This window comes from Melanaphis sacchari, unplaced genomic scaffold, assembly GCF_002803265.2.
Source record: "Melanaphis sacchari strain LSU unplaced genomic scaffold, SCAv2.0 Contig108_pilon_pilon, whole genome shotgun sequence".
NCBI lineage: Eukaryota > Metazoa > Arthropoda > Insecta > Hemiptera > Aphididae > Melanaphis > Melanaphis sacchari.
This window is the reverse complement of record NW_020270415.1, coordinates 966,234-993,684: the sequence shown is the minus strand read 5'-3', so window position 1 is coordinate 993,684 and position 27,451 is coordinate 966,234. Positions and strand designations below refer to the sequence as shown.

Sequence of the window (27,451 nt, the reverse complement as noted above, 5' to 3'; positions counted from 1 at the left end):
ATGGTTAGTACTGAGTATACATTGGATCGCGTTTATTGTGTCGCGCTCGACGTCGGTAATAAAATACTAATAGAATAATATTTTATAAACAAAATTAATAAAAATTAAAAGTTTGTGATAGTGCCGAGTCTACGTTGTTTTTCGAGTGACCACATACTTATGTTTGCTACGTTTTACGTGAATTAACGCAAAAATCAAAATCAAACACTAAAATAACTAAAATGGCTGAGTTATAATGCAGTCGTGTTTCTTTCTGTGTGTGGTGTATGTGCATATAAGGGGATATTAAGAATTCGTTAAAATTACGAATGCATACATGTGCATATCAAATTCTTAAAATAATCAAAGGTACTTAACACGTTAATATATAACATGCTGTAGATTATTACTACATACCTATAAACAAATTAGCTTTAGGAAGTTAGACTTAAAACATTTTAATAAAATTAAATTGTTCTTTGTGAAATTTTAATTTTAGAAATATTTATGTATACTTTTTTAAACATTTATTTTTTTTTAATGAATAATGCAATATAGTATTTCCTGTATAGTTAAAAGATATGGTTATTATATGTATGGTTATGTCGTTAAAGTCTCTAAATCATCTTTTATAATATAAAATATTGTACTTTCAACTTTTATACACATCGTAATGCTCACCGATTTATGTATAATCCCAATTCTTGCATTTTAAAACTCACAATGAAAAATATTTGTCAAAATCTAATGTAGATTCAATATATTATAGATTCTTAAATATTTTTTGATTTTTGACATAACCTAAACACTTGCCTATTCGTAAAAATTATTATTATGATAAGGTTGTTGTTAAATAGTATGATACTATAGGTTTTAAAGTCATAGTACATACAATAAATAACAAAATTATTTGGTATTCAGTATAGTTTATACATTTTATTTTCAATGTTTCATTAAATCTGGGATATTGTGGTGTAATCACTCAAACGTTTGTGAATGAACAAATACAATAAATTGTATTTTTTTAATGTTTACAACACTGACTTTTCTTGATAAAAAAAAAGTTTTTTATTAATTATTAAAACTACAACAGTTTCTGAATTCATTAATTTTTGAGTATCAACTTTTAAATGTTAATTAAAAGATTTTTTTAAATTTATGTTGTATTTTGAAATAAAAATTGAATATTTATGAAGTATAAGACGATGTCAGATGTGTTATTTGTTTTATTATCTTTCTAATTCACTGGTAAAATGGTAAATTTGAGTTCAGCAGAACTTAAGTCTATTGGGTGGTTAGTTTAAATACTAAGTTAATTGACATATTATTAAATTTAAAGTTAAGAACACTATCTGTATTTTTATGTTAGAATTTTTACGCTATTTAAATTTCTATGGAACTTTTGAGTTATAAATGTTAACATTTTTTAGAAATGCTCAAATATCAAATACAATTTTAAATATTATAAAAAATGCAAAGTATGAACAAATAATGTTCTTTTATTTAAGGTATTAAAGTAGATAAATTTAGAATGAAATAAGAACAACATAAGGCCGGTTTTCTTGGACACAAATGTCATGTTGCGTGAAAGCAATTCAGTAGTACGGTTAAAAGAATAAAATAAGTACTTTAATCATTAATTTATCAGTTGATCTATAATACATTAAATAAGTAAAGTTTAAATTAATGTAGACTGTAATAAAAAATATATATTTTTTTCAATTTGTATCCCAATTGTTTTTCTTTTTTACTCTTATTAAATTTGTAGGCTTAAGTATTATATCAATTCAACTATAAAATATTGTACAAAATAAGTTCTTATTCAAAATTGTTATTTTAATTATTTATTTAAATAAATATCAACAATCAATCTAATATTTTAATACAATTAATCTGGCATTAATTTCTGCAATGACCGATTATCTACTTAAGATCGTATAAATAAACATTTTAATTCAAGAAGTGGATTGCAACAAAAACTTAGATTCCAATAATTACGATCAAGACTTAATTATAAAATATATTGACAGTTTTAATGACGAGTAATCAAAAACAGATAGGTATAGCTATTTTTTTATATGTAGGTTTATATGTATTTCGTTGTATTTATTTATGGAATTTTTTATTGAATTTCAATTTATTTATAGCTTAGAAATTATATTATACGACTTCCACAATAATATTATGTAATTTGATTTTATAAGGTAAATATTAGATGTTTAAATATGTATTTACACGTGAATAGCGAAGGTTTATTTAGACAATAGATATATGTATATGATTATAAGGATAACTGTTCTGACAATATTTCCAATTAGTATTTTTTTTTTATAAATGATTTTTTTTTTTTATATCACTGTTCCATTATTAAAAAAGTAAATGCACTTATAAATGTTAAAGAATTACAAAAGTAAAAATGTAAAGTTTATGGTTCATGTACTAATCATAACAATATAATTTCATTCCTAGTTCTTTTAAAATATTGTATTTTAATTATTCTTCATGACTAATAATAATACAATATATTATATTAAATACTATAATAAATTTAATTACATTTAGGAAAGTTTTTTCTATAGCGTTGTTGGAGAATTACTTTAGAAATGTATTTTTAAGCAACTACCAATTATATTTATAAAAAAAAGAAATAAAGAATGTATTGGTTTCACAATGCTATTTTTTATGAATTATTTTGTAAAATACTTTTTAAAACAGTAACATATATCAATACGTTTTCTTCAATAGGTACTATAATAAAATAGTTAATGAATATTAATCGTTAAACACATTCATTACAATTTTTTTTTGTTTTGCCAACAATATTTTCGAAGAAATACTTTTTCCGATATCTGCAAACCCAAATCTACATATCTGCAGCATTTTTATAATTTTTATTTATTTAATAATAATTTTATCGATAATTATTTAATCATTATAAAATAAATAGATTGTTTTTATATGAAAAGTGTTCTTAGTAATAGTAAGTGTTTACTAGAATTGTTAAACTTTTTTAGAAAAATACCATAACATTAAAATATTTTTTCTGTATAATGAATTAAAATAATTTATATTCTGTTTCCAAATAATTGAAGTGTTCTATATAACTTAAAGTATTTTATATCAAGATAGATTTAAGAAAGTAACTTAAGTATGGCAAATTGTATAACTAACCTAATAGTTTTCTCGTTCTAATTAGAATCTAAAAATATGCATTAATTATTGTTTTACTTAGCCCTACTTATTAAATTAGTAATAATTATTTATTTATCACAAAAATAAATTCAATTTACAAAAAAAAAAAAAAAAAATTCTTTATACAATACATATTAGATAATATAGTAAAATTAAATAATTTAATTTTTAAGTACACAATAGTCATGTAAAATTAAATATATATGAAAAATACTTATATCTTGGTCGTATATTATGATTAAAAATGTAATACACATTTACCTTGTATTTATCAATACAATATGTACTATGATTTCAATCAAAATGAATTATATTATTATTTCCTAGTTCTTAGTCAATATTTAATGAAAAGATTTCGTGGGAGTTAACATTTTTACTATAGAGGTTGTAAATGTACACCGTGTAGACGTACAGCTTAAATTTACATTGATAATACGCATGTATGAAAAGTTATAACTGTAAAAAATACATCAACTAAAGTATTATACTGGTTTGAATAAACATGTGGCTCTTAAAAAGTTTGTAATTAACACTTGTTGCTATAATTTATTATATTTTCCCATAAAAATTAATTAATGTTTCTAAAAAAGTAATGACATAATAAATTTCATATTTATATGATAATAATAATAAATACCATATATATTTTCAAAGATTCGAAACTGTCAAGTAACAATAGGTACTTTTCGTAAGATTTTAAAACAATTAACTATTTATAATTTATTATGTGCAAAATAACTTGATATCCCCTCCCAATCGTATTTCTGTTTTTTATTTGTTTTCAGTATTTTCACTGTTTTGGTTTACAAATGTGAATTTTGAGTACTTTAAATTACGTACTTAAAAACAAAGGTATATTTCTGAAAATTATTATTACCTCAATATATCTTTTATAATGTACTGAAATTTAGGTATTAAGGAATAGCCAATAAGTAGAAACTGAATTATAGTATGAATTAAAGAGAGTCAATAAAAAATGATTAAATTAAAAAAAAAATGTTTAATGACACGACTCCAGCTTAAACTATGAACAAACAGAGATTTGTAAACTTTCATTCTATATAGTTTAAATAAACATACTTTAGTGTTATTAAAATACAAATGGTTTTAAAATAACCAATTTTAGGTATAAAGGAATAACTGAAAACTGTTTGCTATAACTAGTATAACCACTAGTGTTGTATCAGTCGTTGTATACTTAATGAAGTACTTAAATTAGTTTTAAATCCAAAGAACTTTAAAGCAAAGAAATATAGAATATATTATCTTATATCTTAAAATAATATAAAACACTTTTTTCATTTAATAGGTTGTATAGGATTCTTAATAAGTGTAACCAGTTATCCATCTTTTAGCTTAATTTACCACACATTTAAATATTATATTATTTAATATGTCAGATGGCATGCTTACTGTCTCATTTACCTTGTTGAGTTCTTTAAGTTCTTTTATTATTAATATCGAAGTATAATATATATCTTTAAAGTGGGGTTTATAATATTTTTATTTGTTAAGTATTAAAGGTATATTTTTTATATATACAACTATATTTTTGATTATAGTCAATATTGAATATAAACACTGTTGGTTACTTTTTTAAGTTTAAAATAAACAATAAACATATACGTGTTGTAGAAATGTATTACAAATAAATTACGTATTACATAAATAAATATATATTTATATTATTTAAGAGTATTAATCATATGGCATATATATGTCAAACATTAAATATAAATTATTTTATACTATATGCACCTAAACATTTTAAGTTGTATTTTAGATGCTGTAGTATAATTATTAAATACTCACGATTGTAACTTGAAATGATTCAACCATTATATAGTATTACAGTATTATTTATATATGTTATTAAAATTGTTATAAGAGAGGTTCCTAAACTAAAAAACCTTTTAAATTTAGATGGTTCGATTATACCTATGTTAACATATTACACGAGAAACCATATATTTAATCGTATAGATGCTGGGAAATACTTTCATCGTTTGTTATTTTTTTTTTTTTACTTTATTCTAAATCATTATTATTAGAGTTGAAAAAAAATTTTGAAAAGCAGGTACGTGTGTACGCATTGACGTGTAGTATTACTGCGCAAACGTATGTTAATAACGGCATAATGCTTGTTTTTATTTTTATAGCAACATCAAATGACAATAATGCAGGCAATGGTTTTCATTATTTAAAAAGTTTACACTTCTCCCATTTTTCCTACACCCATGGGCCATGACGTATATCTAGATCCCTAAAGATATTCGTTTACAAGTCACAACGATTTCGAACACGTATTGACAGCTGTAATTGGTCTCCATTTAGCCAAATCAGTTCAACGCATTTTATTAAGGCATGTTGAATTGATTTCCGTTTACATTTTTGATGTTAAACTACTGATCGAGTTGATAACCGTTTTTCGCAGTAAAATGATCATGTACTCACGTTTATCTGCTCATTCTTACAGGCTTAAAAAGATGAATCAAGTTAAAAATATTAATTAAGATTAAAAATTAAAATAATAATTAATAAACTGAATTTAACTTTTAAGATTGTCGAGGTGCTGATTTCTAGTTTCTAACTCTCTTCAAATACTTTAATCGTATAAGTGACCTATAATTACGTAGTCCGTTATACAAATTTTCAAGTAGAACTTCATATCACAAAAAATTGCTAAAAATTGAAAATTTGAACTATTTTTTATTATTATTATTATTATTATTAATTGGTTACTGAACTAAACAGAAACGGAAAGCATTTATACGAATGGCCACCTTAGTAAAATACTCTTTTTTAAACGGCGACGATCTATATAACAAGGGCATTTAGTTCTCCACATCCATTATACTGTGCATAAACCGTTGATTATAACACTTTTTTTTTTTTGTGTTTTTTGCAGACGACGACGTTTACCCGCAACCGGGGCCAGTGTCGTATCAGTGTTGCAGCAGGTCATTGATCGTTAATCACAATATTTCCATAATCACATCATTTCTGAAATGACAATAATAATGTGATGCGAGGGGCTGCGCACGGTATATAACGCGCACGATCCCGCCGCCGCCCCGACTGCAACATCGCGGGGGCCCGCGCTGTAGCACGATGTACCGGTCGAACTTTTACGAGAGCACGTGTCTGCGGTGCTACCAGACGGTGTACCAGGTGGACCGGGTGGGCCCGCTCAAGGACTTCACGTTCTTCCACAGCGGGTGCTTCAAGTGCATCGTGTGCGGCACGAAGCTGACGCTGAAGACGTACTACAACAACCAGCACCGGCAGGAGGACAAGGAGGTGTACTGCTCGAGCCACGTGCCGAAAATCGGGCCGGGCCACCTTGACGGCACGTCGGTGGGCATCAGGAGCGCGCTCAACGTGCCCAAGTCGACGACGTACGTCAACGATCAGATACGCGGTAGCGGCAAGGGCACGTTCGACGCCGAGGCGCTCAACATCAAGCAGCACCTGAACGGCTCGACGCCCAACAACCGCGCGCAGTCGCCGCTACCGGCCGCGTACATCGGATCGTCCACTCCGGACACCGGTTACCAGTACGGCCGGTTCGACGCCTCGGCGCTGCACATTGCGCACGCGCTCCGCGCCACCGAACTCCACAAATCGTACCCGAACAAGAACGGCGTCCGCGAGAAGCCCATACACTGTTACCTGGTAAGCGATCTTGATTATTATATCTGCACATGCACGTTGCGCTGTCGGCGTGCGGGCGGTATGTCGCGGGCAGAGGTCGCCCGGCAGTATTTTTCCTGCTGGGTGCCGGCTGTTTCTCAAAATTTGGGAGGGGGGTAGGCGGTTGCGGGCTGACTTGATGGGATAATGCCTCATATTGATCGTGTTTTTTATTCAGATAAAAAAACGGCATTATCAACAAGTACTAGTACTCGCTTACAAATTATGAATTGTAATTAACCGGTATTATCAGTTATTTGAAGCTTGTCCACTTACCGGCAAAATTTGTCTGAACCTATACAAGTTTAAAGTTATATTTATCCCGTATTTTACAACCTCGCGAATTTAGTATAGTTTAATCGCTACTCTACTGAGGTATATAATATAATCAGTAAACACCTTTTCCTCGTGTCGCCCTTAAAAAAAAAACGTTCGGATAGTAAACTCACAATATTTTTATAATTTAAGAGATATAACTTATATGGTCTTGGTCGAATAAATACAATTATGTGATCAATTATTCAGCTTTTATATTTTTTTGTATACATATATATAGGCCGATAATATATATTAGTATGTTTTAACAATATAATTGAAACGTTCAATAGTTTTTTATGTTAACGGGTACTAAGTTTTTTCCTATCTATTTCATTTGTTTTCGAATGTTTAAATTGTATACGCATGTACTTACATCATTTGCATATCACGAAACAATACAACGAATACATTATTATACTTATGTGTACATTTACTCATCGTGTATGTGAACCATTTGTGGTTAAAACAATTAAGAGTCGGCGAAAGGTCTTTTTAGATTTTTTTTACGTAATACACTCGAGTTACGCGTTGCACACGTTTGAAATGTTTAGAATATTAACACCCAAACCTCTTTCTATTATACATATATCATTTGTCAATAGTTTTTCCCATAATTAAAATATTTTGTAATCTATGTGTATAGTATTTATAATACTTATTAAATTGCATATAAAATTTTAAAAAGGAAATTTGTGTATCTGTGTTGTACCATTGTTAATGATATTTATGTAAAAAATAGATTTGTTATCGAATTTATTATTAATTGTTTTTAATTAATTTACAAAGCAGTTATAAATATTATTTTAATCTTTGAATAGCTTTTATGTTATAATGTATGATGTATAATGTGTTAAATACTTAAATATAAAATATAAATAACAATTTTCAATTACTTCAAATAGTTAATATTATAGGTTTAGGTGTAATGCATTGATAAATAAATAAATTGATAATTGATAATTTTCAAATTGAATTTTTCATGTGCTTAAGCTGCACTTATATATTTATATAAATTTATTTAAAACAAATAATGTAAAATCTAATATCCTCAGATGTTTGTATTTTTCTTTTTTAAAAAAAAAACTTGCAAAATATACGATATATGTTTTATTTTTATCGTTATTTGTCATTTGTTAATAATTTTTTCAACACATTAATTTAATTAAAAATTTAAAAAAACTATTTATCCAATAGTTATTAGTTAAATGTTCTATCAACTATCAGTATTATATGAATGTGTGTGTGTATTTCACTCAATACTGAATTCTTAGAACTCTTTAGTTAATTTACTACTCTCGGAAGGAAAGTAGTAGGTACTGCTCTTAAATACTTCAATACAATTTTCTCATTTTATTTAATTTCTACATAAAATAATCAATAGAGTAAGAACGGAAACAATTATTTTATTCCAAAAGAATGAATAAAGTATTATAATACTATAATATATAATCCAGAATTATTAGAATTTTTATAACAGAACAATTAGAATATTGAAATATTTTAATTTGTGTTTTTAATTAAAAAAAAAAAATAATATGTAGATAAAATTATGTGTGATAATAGAATCAATAATTATTGTATTCATTACCATAGTCAATAAGAACATCAAGAATATGCTGAGTTCTTTGTTTTTTTCTCATGTATGTACTTCCTAATTTCATTTTATTTAATAATAGTTTTAAGTTTTAAAGTTGTGCGAAAAATTAATTAATTAGGTATGTAGATAATTTTATTTCACTTAGAAAAATCATGATGTAATAATAATAATAATAAAATAACATTATGATAAGAAAGTAAATAAGACAAATTTAATTTTAAACGATCATCCAGGAAGTAATATGTTTTCTAAGTGAAAACAAAATCGTTAGGTTGTTGTAATTGGTCGGAAATGACTGGGCGCCATCCTAGCCGTGATATCTACACACCATATATACGAACCTCGCAAAAATAAAATGAGAATACCCAAACCCAACGTGCACACTGGGTTGCGAGAATATGATTGAGGAAATTCACATTTTAGATGTAAACTTATAAAGCCGGCTCGAAAATCATGACAATTAATTTCATTACGACTTTTGAGCGTATAAACTTGGTCAAAATGCAAAAATCCGATATTCTCATTGTTATATATATGTGTAGGTAGTATAACATGCGTATTTTATAGGTATTATATTTTTAAGTCTCTTTCTCTCTTTATGTATACACACATACACACGTACATATACACACGCACGCACACACACGTATAGTATAATATTAATAATAATAAACGACAACGACTATACAGCGGTGGCGTAGGTAGCGTACCGACCGTTGCGCGCGGTGAATGGAATGTCGATTCAGGGAATGAAGTGCAATGACAGTGTTCTTTTAGAATTTTGCGGTTCTCTCTGGTTGTGGTGTGCAGACCTATTGCAATTTATTTTTCTAGTTCACGCTTTATTTGGCTCATATATATATATATCACACACACACACACACGCGCGCGCGCACAGTCACACAGTGTATTAGATACGGTAAATATTGAAACGGAATTACAATACGAATAATAATAATAAATAAAAAAGAAGACGCGATGGAGGAAAAAAATGAAAAATTGAAAATTTAGATACTGAATTGAAACGATTTTTGTAAAATTAAAAAAAAAAAATTGTGTTAATGTGAGTTGATTTAATATATTATTTTTTATTTCGAAGTCCACGCGTAAACGTTAAAACAATGTATAATAATTTGACTGCATGCAAGTGACACAACGGTGACTTTAACAACCGTCACAAATTCGTTGTAGACGTACCTATGTATAACAATAAAATATTATGTACCTATGTGTGTGACACATTCCATCACATATACACTATTTTTGCAGCGGGGACATGGGTTAGGTCTTTTCGGCCTACAAGTATGAGAAACCTCGCACAACACCACAAGGACATATTATGCAAACAGATTATTGCCACGGTAGATAGAAAATAAAATCATCTTCATCGTATTAGCGAAAACGATACCAATGTTATAAACCTGCAGTTTTACAATTTGCGGGTGTATCATTATCATACGCACAAATAATACATTTATTAGTAAGGTTAAGTTAAACCGTGTTTGTTTAAATGCTTTTTACATCAAACCAAAGATATATAGAAACAAACTAGATTAGTTGTGTCCTTGAGGTACTTGATATTTCCTGTACGGTGAAATATAAGTCTATAATATCTTCCACGCACTGTCCCATATATAGATAGTATATATTGAGCAATTATTTTTGTAGTGAACATTCATTATCTCGAAAAGTAGTTATGTATTTGAAAATATTTTTTTTACACAATTTGAAGTCATTATAGAACAATAACATTGGAAAAGAAATACTATTTTTATCGTAATAATTTAAGTCATTGGGTTATCAAAGTATTTTTTTAATCTAAAATGTATTTATGTAATTACTAATTATATTATATAAACATAATAATTACAAGGTATAGTATACTACAACTACAGTCTACCTGACATCTGTTGATTGTACAGTAGGTAGTAGGTACTATGTTTTAAAAAGCTTTCGAGAAGATTAATGATGAACTGTGAATTTAAATATTGTTTATAAATATATAAGTTCTTAACTTAATCATTGTTGCGCGTCACTAATAGTCATTATATTTTATAAGAATAATTCAATAGATGTTAACGATACTATAAAAATGAACTTGTGTTAAATATTTAAAATTATGTGAGTCAAACCAAATAAAAATAAATTGTATTTGTTTTGCGGTATTTTAAACAATAGCAATTTAGGTACATTTAATGAATCGTGAAAAACACGATTTAAACATCTGTCCTCTTAAGAGGACAATAACTTAAAAGAGATACATCATATGTGTGTATTATATGTGAAGCATTCCCAGGATTTTATGTGTAGTAGTCAAAGTCGACTGTCACGAAACCGTTGAAATCAAAGACTAAACGAATGAAAAACATGTATTTTCGCGAAAAAAAAATGATAAACCATACATAATGTATATGTGTGTATGAGGTACTTATGTTATTATTATTTTAAATGATGCAATTGTACAGAGCACATAATATTTCATGATTTTCGGATTTTTATACTAACCCAGAAAAGAATATATGATATACGCTTGTATGTATGTATTATATACCGAAAAAAGTGTAACTCAATCCCATGGTAGGTCTGCACTTCTGCAGTAGTCAGTTGATGAACGTATGAAACGAATTACTCGCACCATTATTCTCAAAACGTCCGATGTAGGATGCACCGTACGTCGTGCTGAATGATTTTAACGTAGTAATATGACTAATTATAATTAAATATATTAACTCCAAATCACACGAGACCATTCACTTAATTTGTATACAATAGTATACAATATTATTATTTCGTTGTTATTGGACGTCAAGTAACCTGGTTTCCTGTTTTACCCAATTAAAAATTCAAATAAAAACTAGATATGCATGGTAAATGTATATTAACGTGCGATGTTGCCGAACTTACCCCGAAACGTATTGCGTATCCATGACGTCATGCTTCAATCATCACCTCCCTATAGATATATAATATAAATGCACAATGTGGATACACATACATATTATATATATTAGGTACTTTCTTCGTCCAACCACGCCATAAACCGGTTTTGTTTCAACGTCTACGAATTTTATATTCTCCTCCCCCTTTTGGAAATAATCTTATTTTCTTGTTTGACTTTTCAGGCATTTAGACCCCGGGTTAAAAAATAAAGTGTAATTTCTTTCTCTTCACATGTGTTAGTCTGATAAAACTGCCTTTCTTCATCTATTTTATAGTTAGCATTTTTTCTTTTAAATTCCAAATCTGATAAATATTTTTTTTAGGGTGCAGTTTTCAATCATGTAATGAATTAATGGAAATTTTTTATTTACTTATTTATATACATATTTTTATTTTTTTGAAAAAAATAACTTCATTATATCATAGTATTTTACAATATTGATTTTGTTAGAGATGGTGATAAAAAAAAAAAAAAAAAAAATGAAATATGAAATATGTGATTATCATAATTTGAACATATATATTTTCGGATTTGACGTTAGTTGCACATTACCTACCTACCTATATATATATATAAATATGACTTATACGAATGCGGCGTCAGTGGCCCGGTTTGCAAATATTATACGTGTCTACGTTTGTAATATAATATATACTATAATATTATAATATATAGTGATGGTAATAATATTATGTGGCACGCCAGGTGAATACTGATGTGTAATGTAGATTTGGGTGATTTACAGGCGTGAATAATCGACTCGAAATTTATGTGTTTATACAATGTCAATACCAAGACACCACGTTATTAAGGTCAGCCGGTCACACACCTATTTATACACAAGTATTTTATTATTATTATTATTATTAGGTATATATTATTATTATTGTTATTCTAAAGCAATGTATATGGGTAGTAGGTACACACGGCGCACAATCGTTTTTATATTGTGTTCACTCGTACGTATATAATATAATCGTTAGGTAGTCGTAGCTATGGCCAGGTAGTCCAGGTATGTATACGCTGTATATGTTGACAGACGTATACGCGTTTACAATAATATATTAGTACGGCCGGACACGCGGTATGCGTACATATATATATATAGTTTAATTTGGTAAGCGGTAACCACATACGGTATAAGTAGGTGTAAGTATATACCTGGGTACCTTAGTATTTTTGCGACTATCGATATTATGAGTATCTATTTTATATTAATCGTATAGTAGTTAAATATTAGAGTCATCACAACAACATAATATTTGAAGACCTACACCACACCAGTATCTGCGGAAACTTCTCTCCCCCTTTTTTTTGATAAGGGTTTTCGGTTATACAATTGCATCTTTAACTGTCGTTATTGTTACTGATCTGTGTGAAATTTACCAAAGTAATATTTTACGAAAAACGGATATATATATTAACGTGCTTAAATAATATTTTAAAATCGATACTATATATTATGTGGCAAGAACTGCAGATATCCATTTAATGAAGCTTGTCTGTAAGATGGAGATTATATTTACTGCGTATTTAGTTTAAAAAAAAAACTGTACCTTCGTGTATTTTTTGATATTTCTTTTGTAGCCGTTACAGATTAGGGAAATTTTATTTTATATCATTATGTATATCATATTTTTAACTGGTATCGATATGTATTTAAGTTGTCTCTTTTTTAATTAAAAAATATATAAGGTATAAATGTAGTTTCATCTGCACTTCATAATGCTTTACTTAAATCTGAACATTTTCGTACATATAATGTTAATTATAGATTTGATGCTTATTCATAAATCATAATGTTAAAACTTCAAATTGATTATTTTTATGACTTCAGCTTACTATTTTATTTTATTAATAATAGTTTTATATTTTATGTACTTATAGGATAAAGATGAACAGACTAGGTTAGAAATGAAACATCGTAAAGAAGAAGACGATTTGTACAGGAAGTTTGCGAAGCAACGGGAAGCCGAAGACAATCGTATTAAAGAAGAGATAAACGTGAGAATAATTATTATCTATATCTTAAATATATAACTTGTCAAAGTAAAAATAAATATTCTTTTTTAAATACATGTTTTTTTTGATATATTGATATGATATATAGAATGAGTGGGAAAAAGAATTGGAAAGGCTGACCATACGTTTTGAAAAGGAACTTCAAACGAAAAGAAAACGACCGGATGAACAAAAAGTTCTCACGTTAAAGTTACAACAAGAACGAGACAATCTTGAAAAAAATATGACACTAAGGAGGGACAAAAAGAAAGAGTCGCTAACCAAAAAACTCTTAGAACACGAGAGGTAAGAGCTATTTGTGGATAAAATAATAGATAATAGATAATACAATTAATTACAATTTTTGCCGGTTATCTTATAACAAAAAATCATTCTTGGAGTTTTTAACACAATACTACAATAGGTGGTTAATATTAAAATTCAAATATTATGTAGCCTTGCAGAGTAGGCCTAATACATCATATACATCATAATATACCATAATTAACATCAAACTATATACTACCTACATAAAACTAAATTTTTCTATTGAAACTAGTAGCCACGAAGTTGTATACTTAAACAAAATAATCTGTTTGTCAGTAGTTAGCTTAAAGCATATTATTATACATTATATATTCCATAACGTAACCTACATAGTCACTCATAAAATTTAATAAGAAAAATGTATCTATTATTCTTTTCATTAAAGCACATAAAACAATTATAGAATTAGCACCATATTTACCACCGTTTTATTTTTAACAAGTGTATGATTGAAGCCTCTAATTTTTTTTAATATGTTTCTGTCATATAGTGTAGTTAAAAAAGAGGAAAGTAAACAACATTATATTTTATTCCTTGAGTCAAAGTTCTTGTTTTGAAGTGTAAAAATCTACGGTACCTAAAGATGATTTATCTCAAAGAATTAGAACTAATTAAAAAGTATTATTTTTAATTGCAATTATTTTATGTTTTTAATACAATAATAATAATAATAATAATTAATAAAAACCATGCCTAAAATAATAACTTATATGGATGAAAGAAATAATTTTTTTATATTACGTTCGAAACCATATAGCGATAGAATGGACATCACATGAAAGTAAAATGACCAACTATAGTTACATGATATACATTATTATGTTTATAGCATCATTGTTATAATACTGTATTATGCCGATAGATGTTATTATAAGTATTAGTGTATTAGGATATTATACAATATAACTTAGGGCAGTTCTTAAAATTGTAAAATATTTATTTTTATTTTTTTGAATTGGTTGATAATTAAGTTACGTATAATTGATTGGATGGAATGATAAGTCACTATTTTTTTTTGTCTTTTAAATCTATTTTGCTTTTTAATAGCTCGTAATAGAATAAAAAGGAGACTATAGAATACAAAAGTACAAACAAAATGTGGTTCCATTACTGCTAAGTGATCTGTTGATTAATTAGTAATTACATAGTAAAAAAATATAAACACATAGTTAAATAAGGTGAAAATGAAGTTTAAAATAATATAACATACACTTTTTCTTGAACAATTGTAATTTTGAAAAATTCATTATTAAAGGATTAAAGTGGTGAATTACTCTGTTTATTTAGAACTTATTATGAAGTGTATTTTCAAAAGAAAAATTATAAAATAAAATCACAACTTTCTGTAGGTACGGGAAACAGTGAAATGGTCGCCTTGATGGATGTGTTGTGTAGTGGGAGAGGATGGGTGAGTTAACGGAATGTATGGTACCTACCTATATAATACATGCATATTATATTATGATACCTGATTATAATGTGTATTATTTCCAAACCAGATTATACTGCTATACATAATATAATAGCATGCGCACATAATATATTGTAGTATTCGACGGCGGTTCGAGTACACAGCAGTACCTACTACACACACGTTCGTCGGCAAACGCATTAAACATATATTACATATTTTATATTTATATTATACATATGCATGTATGTGTACAAAATGATGCCCCCTATGGACGTAATGAAACTGAATCCTGGACGGGTTTGTTCACTTCAATGGAATGCAGCTCGGCGAGGAGCCTCATCGCGCGGTATTGCCGTGCGCGTTTCGTAGATATTAAGTACCGCGACGGACGCCGCGGGCTAAAAGCCCCGCAGCAGTTTCCACCGTCGCGCCGTCTGCAATATCAATCGCGCGATTTTCATTTTTGTTCTCTACGCGGCTCAATCGACGATTCGTGCAATAGATATAACACATCGGTCTTATACTTGTATGGTATCGTTTAGTGATAATTGCGATATTCGTATGCGTACCTATTGGCTTTAATACAAAATAATAATAACATTTTATGTATACATATATAAATAGCTATGCCCCTCTCCCCATTTACGGTTTCACCCCAGTCGGTAGATTTTGGACATGCATATGGACGGAACCATAATATGTAATTGCTGTACTTGTACGTATAGCTGTAGTATGATGTTTACGGGTTATCGGTATCGCGTCGTATAAGCCTTGCATAGGTATCTGAATAATAATATTATGAAATCACGTACGCGGGAGAAATTCTTAAGACATGCGAATATCCCCCGAGGTCTACGGCTAAGCTATCGAAAACATGAGGTGTCAGCTCAGCTTTAGTAGTGAGTCATGCTTTATTGCTGTCGAGAGTTTCTAAATCCTGTATCTTTTATCGTTTATCATTAATATCGAGTTAGCGTTTCCGATTTTATGGTTATTAATACTATTGGCTTAATAATAGAAATTTTGCTGTTTTTAGTGATTGAAAAACATTATAAATAATTATATATTAATAATCATTATAAATTTTCAAAATATTGACTGGATGTACCAAATATTATTCTGCAATCATGATCTTAATTAAAATCGTTCTGGTTTTCTCGTGTTGAATCAATAAAATAATTATTTTAAATTTATAACAAATAATAACTCAGGTAAAATTTATTTGGAAATACTCAATAGATACCCAATATAATTATATGTATTATAATATAATCTGTTAAAATATGTTTAATATATTTAAGCTGAAGTTCACACACTACCTATAATATTATGTGTACTGAAATAAAAATTAGTATGTGCATTTCTTGTATAAAAAATATTTTAATTATTGGTGATATATACTATATACATGTATTACGTTTTACGTATACACTTTACATATTATGTCTAGTGTGTTCGACTTGGTTGTGTATATATGAACTAATGAACTACTTTCGATTTTAAATCGTGAACACGAAATCCACTTTCGTCGTTCAAAATTATGAAAACTGGTTGATTATTAGTTATTGTTTTATATTTAGTGAAAGATTTATTTAATCATGTACAATCTGTATCTATTCGTATCTTATATTACCGATATAAACAGACATTTATTTCTCTTATTTAATTTATGAGCTGTATCAAGCTTAAAATTACCCAAATTATTCCTCTTAATTGTCTGGGACAAAAATATTTTGTTTCCATCAATATATTATAATTTTAATCTTTATGACCAACACGTGCGTGTATTTTACTTTATTAAATACTATACTAATATCGTTTATTTAAACTTTTAAGTATACCTAATTTTAATATACTCTAGTATGTTTTACGGGATTTCACTTTTTTTTTAAATTACGCACGATCTATGTAATATATCATACATGAAAATTGGAACAAATGTTAGGATCGTGCGATACCGTAATCAGTTTGTCGTGGTTCTATATATTATTTTAATGTAATATAATATTCGAAAATCTCTAAAAAATTCCTGTAATTTAGAGAAATCGCAACAATCACCATGCATACATATATATTATAGATAAATATATAAGTACTTAGTTTTTTTTTTGTATTATTATTATTATTTTACGTTATATATTTAGTATATTTAAGAAAAAAATATCGATAATAAAATAATAATAATTAATAACCGCGTCAATATTGGTTTTTGAGAACGAAAGTATGACGTGAACTATACCAGCGGAGAAGGTAAAAAAAAATGAGATCGACGATAACCATGAAATTGTATGTATATATTATAAACTATAAATACGTGTAAACACACACACGCTACTTATTTATAGTTAATATATATATATGTACAAATGAATTATATACCTCCTAATATTATAACTCACGAGCAAGTCGAGCAAGGGGAAAGTCTTTGTCGTCATTTGAGCTGGGAAAAAGGGTTGACGTTTCTTCAGCGAGGTAATTATAGTTTACAGAGTATAATAATTTAGAATTGTCTTCATAATGATATCAACAATGAAAAAGCTGTCCTCCAAAATACTTTAAAATTGATAGTTTAAAATGATCGATTTCTCTCTATCTTTTAGACCAAGGATTTGTTTCGACTTACAAGAAAACATATTTCTTCTTAATTTACATAGGTTCTATAACACTATGACACCCCCCGCCCCCCGGCCATTGCACGTATAGCAATGAAGAATACACGTGATTTAATGTTTTTACTTTCTTTGTAAGTAACCTATTCCCCCCTCAGACAACTGGCCATTTCCTCATATTATATCTATTTCCTCAATAATCATAAATAACCAACCCTTATCATGGCTAACCACCAGGTTTATGCATACACTTAACTAACCTAACTTCAGTAATACTAGTCATAAAATAAACTTTATGTTTTATGTTAATTCATTCAGTTTCTTCATTTAATCATCCTTCCTTTCACATTTTTTATTTGTTTTGCTAGTAGTTACCTCAAATTAAGTTAAATAGTTCTAAAATATAATAAGATGATATTTCAATAAAAATAAAAAGGAAATATCTATGTAGATGAACTGGCGGACTAATATAGTATTTAAGTAATTGGTGGGAGAGGAGGGGGTTGGAATATTATGAAGTTGTAAGAACCTTTATAATAAATTATTTTTATTCACACATAAATACATAATACATTATATTAATTTAATCAATTGAAATGCTGTATGCTATAATGTTTAGATAGATAATATCACGGAAACTTATAAACTTTACACTAAAATCGTGTTAAAATATTTTTAAATATATAAAAATGCATCTATTACAATAAATATTACAAAACATTAATGTATATTAATATATTATTATAATATGGCGTTAGAAGAGTGTCATACTGTCACGAGTCGTTAATGCGACACCCCAACCCTAGCTCATGATAAAGAAATTATCTAACCGCACCACTGGTAAGTACATAGCTGTGTATATATATTATATATACTTGCACCATACGGTTTTCGATGTGTTCCGATTCAGTGACGGAACACATTTGATCGACCCGAACGGTAAACACCGGCACGTAGCGGTAAACACCCGCACACTGTGTTTTTTGCGCACCGGACCTTGACTATCTTCTCTCTATTTATCGAAACATTTTTTCTTTGGTTTTTTTTTTCATATGATTTTTCTTTAAACCTCAAGCGTATATTATGGTAAATACAATATTACAGTAAATATTGAGTATGCATTCGTTATAAAACAAAAAAAAAGAAAACTATATAATAATATAAATAAACAAACCGAGATCTGGTAATAAATAATAATATGTATTTTGTCACTGTCGTAAGTAATGTAACGATATTGTTACTATTTTAAATTTTATTATTTTTTAATAAATATATTATAGTTATTAGTTATATAGTTATTCACAGTAGGTATTTGGAATCAAAAATGTATAAACCAATGCCATCGAAATTCATGAGCTTTCATTGATGTACGCTTATATTATAGTAGTTGGTATTAGCTGTTAGTACATGTTGCCTAAAATAATATACTATTTTAATAACCAAAATTAACTTTCTTTCATTTTCATATAAAATTATCACAAAATTAAAACACGAAAAAATTGTTTATAAATCGTGTGCTGAATACGCAGTTTATCTGAATTCGAGTATTATTGTAATGTATGGACTCGATAAAAATTTAAAAAAAATCAATATGGATTGTACCTATGTATTTTAATAATTAATTGAATAGAATAAACTTGTATTACATTTAGAACATGTTGGGTGCAGGCTCAGATGACAGAAAGTTGTGAACAAAATACTCGCCAAACACAATAGTTGTAGACCACATCTAACAGATATAATTCTTTCATGATAAATTAAATATTAGGTATGTGGCATTTATGACTGATTCTCAGCTGGCACCCAGCGTATGCATAAAACGACATTTAAAAGTTAAGACGTCTAATAAATTTTTCTATCTATCGGACATAATATTTATTGTTTAATTTTCATTACGCATTACTTTGAAATTCAAAAAAAATATAACCTAATCAAGTATCAATGAATTATTTATGCCGCCAATTACTGTTTTTTCCATATTATCTTTATGGCTTCGACATTATATTTCCATATTAATTCACTACGTTACAGTTTAAATGTATAAACTCAAATCTTGTGTCATGACAAACAAATTTATCCACGACAGTGGGTAGAGGATAGAATGATAATTTTTTTTTTTTTTTTACGAGAAGCAAATAGGAACGTCAATTAGTTTCGGATCAGTTAGAATGGCAATACGCGCAGTCAGAGGAAAAGTTCTGAATTAAAAATAAAAAAAAAAAACTTCTAGTCTTGGCCTAAATAATATAATTGCGCTCAATTAAAACATTAGTATATAATAGAATGCGTGAAGCTATTGCTAATAGAAAATTCATTGAAAATTCCCACAAAATAAAAACTATAAAACAGTTGGCATATTATATACTATATAATAATAAATAAAAACAGAAGTTATATTAGATATACATGAGTAATTGGGCGTATAAAACTACTTATTTATTTCCATGTTCGATTAAAATAATATAAAATATAAACCATAATATGAACTAAAATATGGATTTTAAATGTTTAAATTTGTTTTTAAAAATATACAGTCGCTATTATACTGTTACTATTGATAATTCTCGTCCAATACTTTTCATTATGTAAAACGACATTAAATTCTTCAAAAATTTCATCACGTATACAAACTTAATCGATAAATATAGCTAGTAATAGTTATGTATAAGATAAAGTATTACGTAATTGTATTTTAATCATTAAGTCTGTCGACGATGATGAATATATATAAAATAAATATATATACTCTATACTTTAAATATACATATTTATTATCGTCATGACGTGACTAGATGATAATTGAGTAATTACATTAAAAAACATTGTACGATTTCAATAGAACTTAATCCAAATTTATACCTACTAACTAATAAGTTTACACGAACCTTAGACATTATGTACGCATACAACAGTACCTATTGTTGATCTTTTACAGACCATTTAAAACCGTACAGTGTTGTATAATACAAAATGCACTGGATAGACGACGAGTTCGATTCATATAATAAAATAATTAATGAACAGTTTTATCGTTAATAAGCGGTCTTTGCCGAATAACTTCTGTAATATTATATATTATTATGTCGACAAAATATCAACGTTGTTTATTATCATTTACGATTTAAAAAAAACATATTACAACTCGAAATCATTAGATATTATAGGTACCTATTCAGGCATACGTAATACTGTAAAACGTATAAGTATAGACATAAATACATAATGTTAGTGACCGAAACTGCAAACCAGTTGTCTCCAAATACGCCACCGGTCAGGCCGTCGTCGCCAATATTATTATCATTGTATTTATTATGTATATATTATTGACTATTGGATTATTATATTAGGTATTATGCGACAGAAACGAGTCGCGTTAGTTTTGTAATCAACTTATACGATCATATACATACAAATATAAAATGTCTCCTTTGTAAAGTATATACAACTAAATACTAGTACTAATAAGTACATTATGTATTTTTTTAAGCTTATCAACTGCAACCTGTTCAAGTCTCAAGACGATTTTTTCATTTCCATTTTAGTCAAGTACATATTATGCAAAAAGCTTCCTTTTTGATTTTTTTATTGACCACAAAGCGGCTGTCGTAAACTCGTAAATAATAACTACAACTCTATATGTAATGTTAGTACATTAAATTACATTATTATTATCTGCCATTACAGTAATTTATACAATATTACATACATTGAGAGTAGTTTTTTAAGCGTGATCTATTAATTCATACTTATAGTTTATGGGATCATTCAAATTTTGATTTTTGCACTTTTTAAGTACCTAATATTCTTAATCATTTCATTTTCAAATACTTATTTAGATTTGTTTTAATTGTCCTGTAAAGAACTTTAATCCTATAGGCTATCGTGTACTGTATACTACAGTGACGTGAATTGAGAAGAGTTTTGATAGAACCTCACACAATTTTAACAGAATGCACTTACCAGTTATTTAATATTATATATTATATTATTATTGAATTATATATTCATATAACGTATGTATATCACTTATATCCATATAATTTTATATCACGATCGACGTTTCTTAATATAGGAAGTTTATATATTATTATTGATTATTGAATATATTGTTCTATATTTATATGATAACTTACAATTTGAACAAAAAGTTATAGGTAGGTGCTTTAAAAATATTTAAAATTTTAAAAGTCAATTATTAAGGTAAACGCATAAGTAAGAATTTATAAGAAATTGATGTTTCTTCTAGACTTTCCGTACGTTTCCGGTATAAATAAAATTAAGTTACTGTATATATATATATATAAATAATTATATTTAATTGCATTTTAAAATTCTTAATTTTAATAATTTGAAATAATGAAAAATAATAATTTAGTAAGATAAATTAAAATAAATAAGTTACAATAATAATATCTACCTCCTTTAAATAATGCTTGTGCGGTGTCGATATAGAAGGTTTAAATCATAAGTTTATTTTATAACATATTATATACACAAATAATATTATAATAACAACTTTATTTCTTTAAAAAATTCAAGTTCATGATTTTTAATGGCACAAATCTGATTTTTTACAACCGTCATATTTTTATTTTATTTAATTTTACGTAGGTGTAGCGTTTGAAATGTAATTTGATAAAAACGTATTGAGTTCGTTTAATTTTCAATTTGAATATTCAAATATTCAAATATTTCATGATTTTCTTATATATTTTGGACTTCAAACACTATGTAATACTATGTAGGTATAGGCTTGTGCGTGTATATTACGCATGTATGGCGATACGCGCACCATAAGCTAATATTTTCTACGGATTATATGGATAAAGATAATGTATCATTATCGGATGATATTATACATCTGCACGTATATGTACACTGTACAGTGGTATACCTATGTTTATGCTATATGTATTGGCACCGACCGACTTGCGTGCGTGCGTGTCACGCCTCTTAGCAAATAGGCTAAAGTCGCGCGCGCATTCCGCCGCGCTTACAAACGCGTATCTTATGTATTGTGTTAAATATATACGTTGTGTACGTGCGTGTGCGCACTTTCTACGAGTCGGATGATCGTTTATTTTCCCATTATAATATTATAATATAATATTATCGTCTTTGTCATTGTTTTCGCGCACCGCAAAGTACCTATATATTATATGTAGATAGCTGTATCCATCGTTTAGCTCGCCTCGCCGTCGCAATCCTCTCGCGGTCACTCTCGCATGGCGGAAAATCGTTTTTTAATCCTCCGAAAAAAAAAAAATTTAAAACGAAACTGTATAAAATAATAACACTAGTACACTCGTGTTTTGGTCGTTTTATAGTCGAACACTCGTCGTGGCCGGTACGCAGTGTGTAAAAACACGCGTGGGAAAATGCGGTATCGGTCGCATCGATACGACAGGTTTTTCGCGCTATTTATATGTATATGCTATATGTATATCGTAGTATAATATTATGTACCTATGGAATCATATAATATATATACTGAATAACTAAACAGTATCGAGAACCTATGAGATATAAGTACAATGTACATGATATTGTTAATGGAGGTATTTTGTAGTTAGCGCATAACGGGGGTTTTTCTCTTAACAACGCTTGTCTTATTACCTCACTCAAAATGAAAAAAAACTAATTTTATTGAATTTTTAACAAATGTTCGTTTTTATTAATGTAGTGTATCTGCAGATTTGCAATTAAGTCAAGTTGGATCAACAATTATTTCATGACTTCCTACCTTTTTGTAGTCTTTTCAATGCAAAATTATTAAATGAGCACTCGAATCTAATACACAATAAGTCACTCGAATCTAATGATTAATGAATAATAAGTAAACTCGCTTATGTGCGTTAGGAATATATTATTGAAATACAGTAGTTTGATTTTTTAATGGAGTAGAGACTAATAGCAGTTGAATCTACATAAAAAAAAAATATATTTAATCAATTTACTACAGGTAAGTGTAATAATCTATCTTATAGACAAATTATTTTATACATTTCATAGTCATATATTATTACATGTGATTGTTAAACTAATAATTTTTTACTCTTGTAATATCAATATTACCCAAACATCCCAAAGAACAGTGTACTATATTATTTTATTATTATTTCAGATATTAAATATAATAGGTACATATTTACTGTAATATATCGTAGGTATTAATTAGAACGCAAGAAAAAAAATTTCTAGGAACTGTAACGTATTTAACTTAGAATTTTTTTTAAAAATAAATTAAATATATCAATAATTTCTTTAATCGCACAATTCGTTATACTACTATAGAGAACAAATCAGCAGATGGGAATTGTGATTATATACATATACAATTTAAAATTCTAAATAATAACCGTTTAAAAAAAATTATAAATCTATCAAAATGAACCATGAATATATGTTTTAAATTATAAAATTATATGATTTATTATAGAGAGAAAATTAATGACAGTCCTAATTTAGTGCTGTTGGCATTTGGCGATCCCTCAAAAATAGGTATTTACAAATTAATTAGAACAAAAAGTTCAAAATAATAAAATGCCTGTGCCCCGACATCTGAATTTCTATCAAGACAATAATATATATTTTTCCATTAATTTAACAATATGATGTATCTATATACAATTGTATATTCGTGTCTATAATATGATAATATCTCATAATATCCGATAAATACCCTATACACAATAATACAATACACGTCCAACACAATAATATGAATATTGAATAGCTTAGCGATAATATAGTAATAATAATAATTAATAATAATATATTATATAGGTAGGTACTAGGTACGGCCTTATAAGTATGTTGTTCTGCTATTCATCGACATGAACGATGATAAGCCTATACGACCCGCGGTCGCGAATCGCTTAAAACCAATTGTTGCTTTTGGAGGTCATGTATATATATTTATACACGACGAAACTCAGTTCCACTAACAAACGTTCCATATAATGTGTAATATACATTATGTATAGCCATTATAGGTAGGTGGGACGCTGTTTGATTAATCGATGTCACATATCAAAGCGTCGATTTGGATCGAATTAAAATGTTTACATAAAATGCATATAGAATGTAATGTAATCGAAAAAAAACCACATAGTAATTATACATGATTTTTGATAACAATTTATTGATATTTTTTAGCGTTGACACGACATTATATTGCAGATAAATGAAATTTAGGAGATTTCAAAATTATTAAACTATTACAATTTACTATACAGGTTGGCGCAGAAATTATCAGCAGAATAGCTTATAGATTATACAAGTATTTGCATAAAGCTGTACTTATACGCGTCGATCTAAAAAGTTGTTCGGGAAGAAGTTACATTTTTTTTTTAAACTATTGATGATTTTTTATCACTGGACAGAGTGGACAGTCATTATTACTGTTTGTTTTTTTATAAGATTTATTTTACATCAAGCATACGATTTATTTATTATTTATTTAGATTATTTCTGAATTTCTCAAATAATTATAATATAATATGAACGGTAGATATTATTCGTACACCCGTTATTATTACAATAGCAAATAGGAACAAATCTAATCTACCGATTCATACACCGCGACCACAAACTGTTCGATTAACTGATCCGGCTGGGGCGTAGTCGCAGTTGAGGACCAACGGCAAACTTCGGGTTTCCACTTCCGGTCGCTATAGTTTTAACGACTACATTTCCGCGGAATCAGCGGAGTTTAATCGTACAAATTTCCGGTAATCGCGTGATTTTTGGTTGATTGCTACTGGTTTAGCGAACCGCTGATAATTTTCCCGACAATTTCCTACATCATGACGTCTGTCACACACGTTTACAGAGCAGTTTGCGCTCATCGTCTCTGTACGGTTTCGGCGACCGCTCAACGCTCAACACAATAATTAGAAAATTTAAGACCATGCGCTAAACACTGTTTTTTTTTTTAATTTAAAATCAATAGTGTAAGGTACCTTTGTAGTTAGAATTATTCATCTTCAAACAGTATGTCATTATTGTTATTATTTATTCTACATAAATTATGTAACATGACAATGAAAAACTTAAAAATAATTATGGTATAAATCAGTGGCGTATTTAGGGGGGGAGGGGTGCTTGGGAGCTGAACCACCCACCGTTCCGCGTATTTTTATTAAAAATTACTAATAATTCACTGAGTGGCAAATTTTTGGTACGGGCTACCAGAACGCGCGCCCCGCACCGTGGAGTAGCAAACACCGGTCGGCGACCGCGCACAAATTGAACTTAATAATTAATAAGTAATTTAGGACTATTATTATTAACAAAATAACACCCACCATAAAAAAAATCCTAGATCTGCCACTGGTATCAATAAAAATAGTAATAACTTAAATTGTTTGTAAAAATATGCTTTAAATAACTCTAGCTATACCATAACAATATATTAACATATTATAATCTTAATAAATTGACTTAAAAAATTAGTGTAGCCATTTAAATATATCACTCTGTATACGATACTACTTACTAAATGTTATATCGAAAGCCGTTTATAGCTTATATAGGTATAAACGTATTTATTTTTATTCGATGTAGCGTGACACTGTGACAATGATACGCACGTGAAATAAATCGCTGCAGAATCGTCATTACACAATAGACGTAACCTATTATATTGAATTGGTTCGTCGGGTTGACGGTCTGTGGAGATTAAAATATTTCGCTAGACGTTTGTCAATGACATAAAGTAAAACTAGAAAAAAAACTCGTTTTCAAACAGATTTGCTAAGATATATAGATAAGTAACAACATCTAACGCGCGTTCGTATGTGTAATTATATATTATATTATTATTTTATAGGTATATTGTATACTCTGTGAATGTGTATTTTAACGGGTTTAGTACGTTTTTGTCACGTTTTCGCAGTTTATTATTAATGTATTATTTCCAACAGCGTACCCACTATAGTGTATATAAGAGATCGTTATTTCTGATGTCACAATTTTATCTGTTGAAAGTAAATCCATTTATCTATAATATGGATTATTTGTGAGTAAATACGTAAGGCTAACTTCTACTGCAACATTGTGTTTAATTTATTCTGAAGACTTGAATTCCTTTATGTGCATATATACGCTCTATATAAAAATATAAATTATACTTTATAGTGTTTTAAAATAAATTATTAATGATGAAAAGCAAAAATAAAAAAGTTTAACGACTTATTGATTTCGCGGTTTCACGCATTAAAAACAAGCATATTATACCGAGAACAAGTGTCTATATATTAACTTGAAACTTTACTTCTAGTGAAGATAATATAAAATACTAAAAGTTACGTTTGAAGAAATATAAACTACACAATTAAAAAGTATACTATTTATCTTCATCAACTTGTTAAAACAAT

At 28.1% G+C, this 27,451-nt stretch overlaps 1 protein-coding gene across 1 annotated transcript in view; it reads left to right on the top strand.

The window, feature by feature from the left end:
• The window catches only part of LOC112603450 (hillarin), a 35,720-nt gene continuing 8,269 nt past the window's right edge, over nt 1-27,451 (top strand). Inside the window, exons 1-4 of the mRNA XM_025352005.1 lie at nt 1-348; nt 6,080-6,846; nt 13,608-13,724; nt 13,831-14,027. Coding sequence (XP_025207790.1) covers nt 6,283-6,846; nt 13,608-13,724; nt 13,831-14,027 — 878 coding nt within the window. The 5' untranslated portion in view covers nt 1-348; nt 6,080-6,282. The remainder of the gene's footprint in view (nt 349-6,079; nt 6,847-13,607; nt 13,725-13,830; nt 14,028-27,451) is intronic.